The sequence below is a fragment of the Mixophyes fleayi genome, chromosome 7 (assembly GCF_038048845.1).
Source record: "Mixophyes fleayi isolate aMixFle1 chromosome 7, aMixFle1.hap1, whole genome shotgun sequence".
Taxonomy (NCBI): Eukaryota; Metazoa; Chordata; class Amphibia; order Anura; family Limnodynastidae; genus Mixophyes; species Mixophyes fleayi.
This window is the reverse complement of record NC_134408.1, coordinates 94,365,816-94,378,626: the sequence shown is the minus strand read 5'-3', so window position 1 is coordinate 94,378,626 and position 12,811 is coordinate 94,365,816. Positions and strand designations below refer to the sequence as shown.

Sequence of the window (12,811 nt, the reverse complement as noted above, 5' to 3'; positions counted from 1 at the left end):
TATTCCGTGCTATTCTTCCTTCATTATATTATGTTCACCTCCTACCACACCCTCCCAAAATTGTAATTGTATGATGTTACTGTTTGTTCAAAAATGTTTTTATATGTCTAACAAAATAAGGACCATCTTGTGTATCTTATTTCCTGTACTGAATGTATTTACTACATGTGTCCTCTCACAATAAAGGGGCATATTCAATTAGGTTACCGCGGAACCTGCACAGTATTACCGGTAATATGGTAACGCAATAACGCAGATTTTCCTATGCAACCCTATGGGGTGCGCACGAAAATACACGTTATTGCGGTACCGTGAATTGACTTTGCAGCGCGTTCCCGTGGACCGCAAACCTAATTGAATATACCCCAAAGAGTTTAAACAAAAAAGGCAGTGACTTAGTAAATCATGTCCTAGGCCTGTTTACATGTGTATTGCTCTATAGTAAAAAAAAAAATATTTTTGTTTGTTTAAGCAATCAGGAGAGCAGACATTCCCTCAAAAGAGTTCCGTGGAGAAGGATGTGAGAAATCGGCAGAAGAAGGATATACAGAGTAGTGAGAGAAGAGATATAAGGAGTGAGAACAAAGAAGACGTAAGAGATGCACAGGTCGTGTCTACAGAACTGGTACAGGTATGTGGGAATGAAAATAAGTTTGTGGGTATTTTTCTGTCTTTAATGCAAGACAGATTTTGGTAACTTGCGAATCTGCAATTCTTGTTGATCCACAACCTTCAATGTACTTAGTTAAAACCTCATGTTATTTTTAGGGCTGGCTAACAGCTGGCAGGGTGTTCTGGGAGGAGTAGTTCCACAGCAGTTGTAATAGAGAGATATCCTACTAATGCAAGAGAGCTGTATATGCTTGAATTTTTTTTAAATGATATGTGGTTGGAAGACCTCCAGGCCGGGGGCGCAAAATCCATTTTGTTTAGGGATAGATATGGGAAAAGCACAGAATTGTGCTACCAAGTGTAAGGTCTTCTGAAATTGAAGGAGAATCCAATGTTTTTTAATATCTGTGAAAGGCCAATGAGCATTCACTGATGTGAGCTTATCTGAGATCTGGGGGTATATTTACTAAACTGCAGGTTTGAAATAGTGGAGATGATGCCTATAGCAACCAATCAGATTATAGCTGTCATTTTGTAGAATGTACTAAATAACTGATAACTAGAATCTGATTGGTTACTATACGCAACATCTCCATTTTTTTCAGACATGCAGCTTGATACATTTACCCCCTGGAATATATGCTGCTGATTTTGATCTACTTGTTTAATCTGCATACCACATTTGCTTTATTAAGAAATATAAGGTGGTTAACATATGTTTAAATTACACTATTTTGAATATTATGTATTCAAAAGTGAATAAAGCATTTAAAACCAAATAAACATTGTAATTGTATGCTGTATAAAGAAATACACAGCTGTTAAAAGATTTATGTTTAGATTTTTTTGGTCTGACTATTTTGATTTTTATTGAAATATTAAAAACTAATATCTTTGGGGCATATTCAATTCTCGGCAGAAACGCCGAAAATCTCACGGTCCGTGCGCCATTACCGTTAATACGGTAATCGTGCGCGGAAAAAACAGTTAATATGGTAATTTACTCGCTGGATTTCAGCTGAGCCGCGAGCTACATCCAGCTACATATTACCGTATTAACTGTACTAGTTTTTCCGCGGCGCGGAAAAACAACAATTGAATATGCCCCTTTAAGTCATTAATGTCCCAAAAGAGCTAGTTTTGAAAAAAATTTGTTTTTACTTTATTATGGAGTGGTGTGGAGGGATGTCTATTCTGAATATCTGCAACAGGTATAGAACGACCTCAACCCAGCTCAGGGTGGGGCTGTAGATTTAGTTAATGGAGTTTGATGAGAATTTGATATGTTTGATGTTATAAGCTGTTAACACATAAAATAACACAGATATCCCTATCACAGCTGAAGTGCTCAGAAACACATGCAGTGTTAAGTTTTACTATGGATGCATTACATACTTTTTGATTCCAGAACCAGAAAAAAAACCAGTGTTTTTGTGTGCTATAATGAGAGACAGCTTTAATTGTGCCTTGTATTTCTCACAATCCATGTTCTTCACAGTTACACCTATTATCACTACTTATAGTAGAAATAAAAGGTTACTATGTAAGGCAAACACTTTCTATTTTAATTTAACATATTTATTTATTTATCACAACAGGAAAACATAGACAATTCTGCTGTATTTATTTCTGAAGATAATAATTCGTACTTCAGTACGAGTGAATTCCCAAACCAAAATGTTGATGAGGACCTTGCATCCCCACGAGAGGTACAGGTATGTTCCAAGGAGCAGTGGCCAGGATACAACGTGTATATATATATATATGTGTGTATTTCTATGTATGCATGTTATATACGAAACGAATGGCACTCTCAGGTCTTAGGAAGAAATGTGCCTTATTAGAAATTTTTAGTCCTGTAAAAGACCATTATCAAGGCAGCACAAATGCACACAGAGTGGTATTATATACCAAAGTAAAGTTAGCAGCAAATAATTATTATTACCCCATCACAGCGTTGGCTGGTAACCATTCAGTGTACCACACACACTCCCTCCACATTAAGTCACATAATCATTGGTGCCCCAATGGAAAACAATGGATATAAAACACACAGTGGCTATAAAAGCTATTCACCCCTTGGACCTTTTCACATGTTGTTGTGTTACAACAGGGAACCACAATGGATTTATTTGAAATTTATTCCCACAAATTGTCACAAAATACTCGATAATGTGCCATAAAGTGTTCCAAATTGTAATGCAGCAAACTTTGTGAAAAAGTCTGAGTGAATACATTTTATAGCCACTGTATATGAAAACATCACTTCATAAAATCCAGGCAAACTTGGTAGACTAATTGTCAGGATACATCTTACAGTAAAAAATGAGATTTTACATCCACATAGGTAGGGCTTTACTGTAATGGTGGTTAACTATTTCATATGACATGAGGTAGTGATGGCAAATTCACTCACAGATTTTAAAATGGATTGCGTGCCTTTCTTACAAGAAAATAGTATATTTAGTTATAATTTGTGGATGACATTATGGAGGTGATTAGCCCCATCCCATCTTTTGTCTTTAACTTGCAAAGGGTGCAGAAAGTTTCTTATGCTCCCACAGGTTTTCACATATCCTGACGTTTGTATCCCTCACATTGGCGCTAATAGCACTAAGACTTAGTCTCCTGCTTTTGGCAGACCAGTTACCTAGATTCAATAGAAAGGATGCGGTGCAGAACAACTGTCACTTGCCATATAAACTCTCTTTAATAATAAGTGTCTCATCCGCAGTCATTAAAGTGATAGGGAAAATTTGCAGAAGGTACAATTATTTTGGAAAACTGATCATTTTCAGCAGAGTAACCCAACCCAGGTATGACAACAGAAGATGATTCCAGCAATGTATTTCCTCCAGAACAATGTCTTCTTTATCTCAGAAGTTTAGAAATTTAGCAATTACTGCCCTGGGTTTATCACCTTCAGTATCCCGATCTGGCCCCAGTCTATGGGGGGTATTCAATTGTTAGCGTTAACGGGAAAAAACGAGCGCTCAAAAAATATTACCGTTTCTACGGTAATATTGCGCGAGAAAAGCGTTAATACGGTGAGCGGCGAGCTGAAATTCTGCGAGTAAACTACCGTATTAACGCTTTTCTCGCGCAATATTACTGTATAAACGGTAATATTTTTTGAGCGCTCGTTTTTTCCCGTTAACGCTAACAATTGAATACCCCCCTAACAATTGAATACCCCTCTATGAGCCTTCTCAACAGAGATAGTGTAGTCAGATTTATGAATCCCTAAGGCTTCTGAGAGCTCCTCCTGCAACAAATCAATGAGCTCTTTTCCCTTAGTGGATTCAGGAAGCCCGATTACCGCAGATTACTGCATCTGTTGATTTTTTAGGTCATTGAGTTTATCGGTTAGATAGTGTATGTCTTTTTTTCGGAGAGATGAAGATGATATTTAGGGCTTCAGTATGGGAACCCTCGATGTCACTAACCCTCTGTTCAAAGTCATTAGTGTCATGACAAGAGGCTATAATAGCTATGGAGGATGTATAAAGGCAATGGAAGCCTACATTGCCCCAAATTTTTGTTTGAGTAGGGACATAATAATAAGAGACATCTGTCTAGCCATGTCAGTAGCGGAAGAAGCAGCCAGCACACCAGGGCTGGGGAAGGTGTTATTCCCTACTGGAGTAAGGGAGGGAGAAGCCAGGGAGGACTTTTCTGTGGTTGGGAACCAGATTGGGTATGCCTAGTTCTACCCATTTTAGTAACAGCAGTTTTGTCTAGGTAGCATTTTTTCCTCCACAAAACCCCCCCAAAAAAGAAATATACTACCTAGCAAGATTGTAAGGTCACCAATTATAAAAACAGCAATTACTTAGGAATGTTTACAGTAAGAATAACATGAGAAACCAGGAATAACTGGGAAAACCTGGTAAAAGAGTCCTTTGTGTTAGGCTGCTGGCCCTGATCACCAACCCACAGAACGGAGATATTCGCCTATAACAGCCGCCTTTCCCTTAGAGCTTGACATGCTCACTGGTACTCGGATGCCCCCAGGATTTAGCTCCAAGTGTAGTGTGGGTTGGTAATGCAGGACCACAGCAGCGGGCCAGGAGACTGGTAGAAGGCAGAGGGTAGTCAAAACGATAGCCAAGGTCAAGGGTCACAGGCAAGCAGAGTAATCGATAAACACGCCAGAGGTCGGGGTCACAGGCATGGTAGCAAGGTCCAAGGTACAGGCAAGAAGTGTCAGGGTCACGAGCAAAACAGGCAGAGTCCAATAATCCAAGCAGGGGTTCATACACAGGGATTGAAAACAGAGTATCCACAGGACAGGGAGTAGCAAATAGGAGCAGGTCAGCAGGACTGGGGCAGAAAAGCTATAACCGGCAGGGAGGCTAAGCCCTCCCTGCCTTAAATACTTAGAGCAACCAATCAGGGCTTGTCCCTGAAATACACACACAGGCAGCCTAATGAAACCTAACTCAGCCCACAGACTGGAACTACTTAATAATAACCTACTGCGCGCGCGCCCTGCTTCCTATATTGCCGGGACCCGGCGTTGAAGAAGTGTCCGACCGTTGCCTTAGCGGTACTGTCCAGAAGTGACGTCCCGGTCGTCAAGGTGACGGGCGGGACGCCAGAGGGCGCTAGAAGCGAGCCACGGCAGCTGTGGGTACCGCCGCGGCTCGTAACACTTTGCAGATGTGGTGAAAAACAGAAGCTTTTGATAAGGCACTGCTTAAGGGATAGACCTCTTCTCTAGATATTATTTTTAAGGAAGGCATTGATCGCCTTAATTTACTTGTCACTATATTATATTCCTCCTTTCTTTCTTTCTTTAACATTTGTTTTTCTTTTAAATCTAAACAACCTCCATGTTTTGAACTTACCAGATCATCAACCATCTCTTAATGATAGGCATTCAATTCATTTACATAGTGGCTTGTAAATGTGGTCAGACAGTGATCACATAGGGTTTCTATACAGTCATCATCCAATGCAATCCAGTTACTTTACCTGATGGCAATATATCAATTGGAATGAATAGTATAATCACATTGTATTGCAAGTAAAGTTAACCCAACACAGTTTGATCCTGATGCTTAAGCTTAGCAACCAGATATTTTCCTGCATAACTGGGACATGTAGCAAGATGACAACATACAGCGGCCATCTGCCCACCACATTTACAAACATGTCTAGTAATTGGATTATTATCAGGTATAGGGGTGATTTTGGTAACCAACATGCTGTAAGATCTGCCCAATTGCCTAATATCATAGTAGATATTGCATTGTTTGTGTCCAGCATAAGATCTAGATGTTATGCAATTCCCTTCTAGAGACAGAGGCTGTTATAGAGATTCCAAATGAGAAAAATATTATCTTGACATTTTAGTGGATTTTATTACTGAATACAAAAATCTGTTTCTAAGGCATAGAATCTAGAAAAAAATATTTTTGTCATGGTTTAATCAGTTTATTGGTTAAGTGGTCTGTAAATATAGGATTGTTTTGGGGCATGGTTTGGCGGTCATACTGTTCAGACGGATTAACCGTCAGCTCTCTGCCAACTGAGAGGTTATCGCTGGCTACTGGGGTTTTGCTACCCTTAAATTAGACTTAGACCACGATCCCTAACAAACCTACTATCTCCTGCACGTCAAGAGGTTTGATACTTCTGAGACAGCCCTCTATCTTCCGGAAGGTGTGGAGGCCTACAGCGCTCGAAGCTCCGGGATCTGGTGTGACCCACCCCCTGACTAACTGTCCAAGCCCTATTGACACATCTAGACTCTACCCGCCCGGCACAATCTGCTGCAGACAGACTACTGCTCTGCGTCCCTTAGTCTCCATGCCTGAAGCCGCAAATCGGGTGAGTTTGGATCTGACGTCTGACTCATTAGACGAATCGGAGCAGCTGCCTGCACCCCCGAGACCCTTACCTGGCATCTGGTGTGCCTGGCTCCTTCCGCCGCCTGACTGGGTATCTCAGCGGGAGATCACTCTGCCACAGCTGAAAACCGTAAGTCCCCGACACCCGCATTTCCGGTTCCACGCTGGTACGGTACATGAGAGTTCTTGTCCCTGAAGCTCTGCTGCTCACGACAACAGGGCCTTTGACACTCTGTCTTGCCTTGTTTATAACACAGGGTTCAAATAAGGAAATTGCCCTACTGCAAATACAAAATAATTGCCATAATCTAATTTGGCAATCGAATTGGTCCTAACCAGATAGTTCCTAGTAACAGCAGCGCGGTGCTCTACTGTCAACTAGTGGAAATCTATTAATAATGATCTTATTACACTGAATTTCTAGCTGGTCATTTTGCACAGAAGATACAACTCTGCTGTGACTTTCAATACTGCTCCATTTAAATTGGACGATTGGATATAGCCTTCCTGTAAAAACAGAGCGATACCTTTTAATTGAGAGACCTCTCCACTCCATGCTGAGTGCAGCGTTGACAATGACCAAGAAGCAAGAAACCGACACACAGTCTAGCGACTAAATGGGTTGCAAATATATCGGGACACGGGAATCCATGGCATGCTAGCTTTGTAAAACCCTCTTCACAGCAACAAGACAGGGAAACCTACTTAACTAATCTGGCTCATTTGCCCTATCTACTGGATCCTGAAGACCTTCACTACCCTTGAGAACACACTACTACAATGCCACCTAAAAATCTACCATCCAATCAGAAGTTTGTACCGTTATACAAGAAGAAAATAAAAAAGTGATGACCGAGATACGTAAGGAAATGGCAGCCATTGGTGCAAGAATGACGGACTTAGAGCAAAAAGTAGACGAGGTCTGTCACTTCCAGGAGTTTGTGTCCACCGAACTATCAGAACTTTGCACAGATATGGAATAGTTCAGGGAGCATCTTGGAAGATAATGAGAACAGATCCAGGCAGAACAATATTCGTATCTGAAATATTCCAGAAACAATAGATAACGACCTCCTACCTAAATATTTGGAGAAACTATTTCGGCAATATCTTCCTGATGCCTCTGCGATTGTAGTTCAAACAGACAGAGCTCACAGAGCCCTACGTCCTAAACCTTCTCAGAACCAACCGCCCAGAGATGTCATTGTACGATTCCACTACTATAAATATAAGGACAATTTGTCATGGCCACTTGAGCTGCCACATCGCTTACCTCCGAGTGAGTGGACCTCAAAGTATATCAAGACTTGGGCCCCCACCACACTACAAAAACGATGGGATCTTGCTTCAATTGCCAAACTCCTGTGTGACCACAAAATCCATTATCGATGGGGTTTCCCGTTCCACCTCTTGATAGGACATGAGGGACAGTCTCACAAAATTAAGACACTGGATCAAGGAACTGCCCTCCTGCCTACACTATAAATGGTGACATCCTGGAATCAGACAGCAAACACAACAGAGCCTACAAAACCAACAGCTCCTGCGGCTTTGTGGACAAAAGCATAAAGATGTCAGACACAAGATCATATTTATACTGACTATTACCAACAAATGTACGCAAGCCACTTGAAACAATTGAAAAAGCCAATCAGGACTTTAGATAAGCTACACTGGGAAAAGCATTCTTAATTTCACAGATACAGTGAACCATGTCCCGCTTCAATTTCAAAAAATGCCTTATAGTTGACTAATGTGTTCTGGGGAATGACTTACCACTTGAAGCTCCCAGCAATTTAAGAGCCGCTCCCCAGAGCAGGATGTGAACAGACTTGTAGACTAGCTATAACAATGTTATTAATATAATGTTATAGTTATCAGTTAAGTTTACCTGTTGAATTCAAGTCTTTACCTGACTTAATGTTTTATTTTTCTGTTAAGTACTCCGTTGTTTCTCTTACATATTTCTCTCTCCCATTTGAACATTAGAGCATTTTTCAAAATGCACATGGTTATACCTACCTAATCATAACGCCTAAGGTTCCCCTCCCCCCCAACAAGTGTCCCTTTTGCAACGCAACCACCCCCACAATCCCCAAGTACACAGGCTGTACTGGTTTTGATTATTGGAAAACAGATCTTGCCAGTCAAGCTGTCTTCTTTCCTTTGACCACACTCCCAAGTTCCCTCTACTCCTTCCCCCTTCCCTTCTAACTTTTCCGCCTTAGCCTGGCGTACTGCTCCTCCAACTCACTCACTGTAACCGATCTTGGTCTGACTACCTTAACTATGTATGAACCATGACATTTTCGGTTAAGACCATTAATGTTAAGGGTCTCAATACACCGCAGAAACATACAATATTGATACAATATCTGAAATGACACTCCCTGCAAATTGTAATGCTTCAAGAAACACATTTCAAGCATACTCACCCAAATTTACACTGTAAGCAATACCCCAAGATGTTCTACTCAACCTCCTCCCAGAAGGACAAAGGCACAGTTATTCTTCTTCATCATACTCTCCCACTGACACTTGAATCAACCTATACGGATTCCAAGGGACGATTCATTATCCTAACGGGCTCCCTCTCGAACGCACCTCTCACCCTTGCCACGCTATATGCTCCCAGTACTTCCCAAAATACTTTCTTCACTCATTTCTTTGCCGGAGAGTAATAGTAGGAGGGGACTTTAATACCGTCTTAAATGCACGACTAGACCGATCGCAGCCACCACTTGGTGGCAGTCGAGCTACTCGTGAAGGTTCATGGAGAGTATTATACTTCAATGATGTAACCTATACACACTACTCAATGCCACATGGCACTTATTCTAGAATAGATATGTTTTTTGTAGATGCTCAAATGACACAGAACCTGAAATCGGCTGCCATAGCACCAGTCCCCTGGTCTGACCACTCGTCTATGACTTTGCTACGTGACATCTTGCCATCTAACACACCACGTTATAGCTGGAGATTAAATGACCATTTGTTCCTAAAGCAGGAAAATATCAGCACAATACGAAAAGCCCTACTTTCAGACAGACAATGGTCAAGATGAAACCACTCCCACCATTAGATGGGAAGCCCATAAGGCAACCATTAGAGGCTGTTTGATCAACCTTGCCTCACACAAGAAAAAAATACACAGACAGGCAATTGCCAACTTAGAATCCCGAATACAAACCCTTACTGCCCGACACCAAAAATGTCCTAAATGCACAACCTATCTAAAATTACTAGCCCTAAGAAGTCAACTCGGCAAGCTACTTTCCACAAATGCAGCTAAGACCCTCCAGTGGCTTCAACAGCGCTACTATGAAAAAGGGGATAAAGCTGACACGCTACTGGCCCGTAGGCTTCAAAACAAATGCAACTGCATTGTGGCCATCAGGGATCAGACACAACAATTACTATACGACCCACAGGCTATAGCAAATAGATTTCGAACTTACTACAATTCATTATATAAACTTTCTCCCCCTACAAACCTCCCAGACGTCATGCATACCCAAATATATGAATAGCTCCAAACATGTCCTCTTCCTCGCCTCACAGAAACACAATTGTCACTTCTGAATGATGAGGTCACGTTAAAGGAGATTAAAGTGATCATTAAGACTCTCAGAAATTCAGCAGCAGGCCCAGATGGACTTACAGCACTGTACTATAAAAAATTTGCTCCTGAACTAGCACCTCTGCTCTTTTCCCTCTTTAAAGCGAGTCTCAACGGCAAAAAATTTGAAAGGGAGACCACCAGAAACGTTATTGTTATCGCCAAGGAGGGGAGAGAACCTAGTATCTGTGAGAGCTATTGACCTATCTCACTACTGAACATAGATTTAAACCTATTTGCTAACGATCAGACTAGCCCAAGTGATTCCTGCTCTGGTCCACCCTGACCAAGTGGGCTTCATCCATGTCCGCCAAGGGACAGATAACACAAGGCGAGCAATCAACCTAATTGAAGCGGCTAACCGGGCTCAGACCTCTGCTCTGGTGGTGTCTCTTGATGCAGACAAGGCTTTCGATAGGGTCTCTTAGCCATTCCTGAGAGCTACCCTTAAAGCAATGGGATTTGAAGGTCAATTTTTGAATGGACTAGCCTCCCTATATTATAACCCATAAGCTACTGTTTGGGCTAATGGCGCAGCGTCGCTACCATTTCAAATAACGAACGGCATTCGACAAGGCTGCCCACTCTGTTTGCCCTAACAATGGAACCACTGGCGTCTCGAATTCGTAATAACCCAACGATCACAGGGATTCAAGCGGGTGAAACTGACTACAAAATTTCTATGTATGTGGGCGATATTCTACTTGCAATTACCAACCCCCTCACTTCCCTACCCTCCTTAAAGAATGAGCTAAATGATTACGGCGCAGTGTCTAACTTAATATGGATAAATCCGAAATCCTTCCCCTCAACTTACCCACCCATCTCTTAGATTCTCTGAGACATTAATCTAATTTCAGATGGCAAGTAGACATGCTCAAATACCTAGGAGTCTACTTAACAGATCAATATACTCAAGTATATGCTGCCAACTTTCACCGGCTTATGAACTTGCTCAAACGAGACCTTGAGAAATGGGATAGCTTATACATATCATAGCTAGGTCACATAGTGGCGTATAAAAATTAATTTGGTGCCACGGATTCTCTACCTGTTTCAAGCACTGCCTATATGAGTACCGTCACTCGAGCTAAAGACCCTGCGGGCAGATATGGTAGGGGCAACTCAAATTGTTGGTCAGGGGGCATTACTGATATAGGCAGGGAACCCAGACTTGGAACCAGATATAGTATTTTAGAAAAAGGACGCGGGGAGGTTCTGCGCATTTACACAGTTTGGCTATCAGGCGCTTGGTGGCCACCAAGATATGCAAGGACAATTTCGCTGAGTGGACTTCAACATCTTGTATAGGATAGCAAAGGAGGAAGGACCAAGGATGCTTCCGGATAGGGCATTGGGGAAGGGAGGACAGGAGGCCAGCTACTTTATCCCAGAAGGAAGAGATGACAGGGTACAACCACCAGATATGTAAGAGGATACTTCTATCACCGCAGGGGAGGCAGTCGGGAACATCTTATCAAGTCTATCAGGCTTAAGATACCATTTATAGTAAATCTTGTACGCATTTCCTTAATTAATGTAGATATGGATCTAGAGGCCACGCTCGATCTGATGGCCTCCCAGCAGTCCTCCGGGAAGGGGAAGGGAGGGCACAAGTCTCTTTCCAATTTCCTTTCGTTGGCATTCCCAGGAACCAGAATCTCATCTACGAGCAAGTTATAAAGTGAAGAAATCATGCCTCTCTGTAGTAAGGAGAAGAGACATAGGGTCTAGAATGGGGACATCAGAGGAGGTGGGTCATCTGACAGAAGAGAGTGAAGGAAATGCCTGACCTGTAAGTATTGGTCAGGCATTGGTAGAGTGGCGGGCTTAGGTGTGGCTATTTGGAGCGGAGGGTGTGATAAGTCATGGCAATCCCCAGTCCAAAAGTCCCCAGCGATTCGGATACCTGAAGCGGTCCATGCTAGAGAGAGACCAATGCATGCCAGGGGGCAGGCAAAATTGTTCCACAGGGGCATAATGAACAGAGAAATTGTAGGGATGGAAAGATGGCTCTTGCAGGTCTCCCAGGTCTGAGCAGCAAATAGTAAGGTAGGGAATCATTTAATCAGGGCAGCCTGTGAGGTTTTGGGTAGGCCCCAGATGCAAGACAGGTCTAGTAGAGAGAGGTAAGCAGCTTCAATATCAGCCCATGAGTGGGAGGCAGGAGAAGCAAAGGAGTTTACCACAGAACTGAGGTGGACTGTCCAGTAGTAAGCTTTAAAGGTCAGGAAATCCCCTACCCCCACGATTTGTGGGTTTCTTGAGCAATGCTCGACGGACCTTGGGAGGTTAACCCTGCCAGACAAATTTAGCTAAGTGTCGTTGCATAGTAGTCAATTCAGACAGAGGGACCCGTATGGGGAGTGTCTGGAATAGATAAAGGAGCTGAGGTAGAACATTCATTTTAATGGCATTGATCCTGCCCAGCCACAAGATTATTATTATTATTATTATTATTAATATTAATTTTTATTTATAGGGCGCCACAAGGTGTCCGTGGCGCCGTACAGGGACAAAAACTAATTGCAATACAAGGTGAGACAGCACAGTGCAATAAACATAAAGCACAGTAACTCAGTAAACTCAATGCACAGCTAGTGAGGGCGGGGGGAGTATCCGCAAATGACGGGGCCCAAAAGGAGGGCGTGGAAGACAGGGAGACCCCCAGAGGGGGGAGGAGGGCCCTTGAGGAGGAGGGCAAAGTAGCTGGAGAGCAGAG

At 42.4% G+C, this 12,811-nt stretch overlaps 1 protein-coding gene across 1 annotated transcript in view; it reads left to right on the top strand.

Moving 5' to 3' along the window:
* KIAA2012 (KIAA2012 ortholog) overlaps positions 1 to 12,811 on the top strand; it is a 164,041-nt gene that overhangs the window by 109,625 nt on the left and 41,605 nt on the right. Inside the window, exons 15-16 of the mRNA XM_075180140.1 lie at positions 473 to 631; positions 2,211 to 2,327. Coding sequence (XP_075036241.1) covers positions 473 to 631; positions 2,211 to 2,327 — 276 coding nt within the window. The remainder of the gene's footprint in view (positions 1 to 472; positions 632 to 2,210; positions 2,328 to 12,811) is intronic.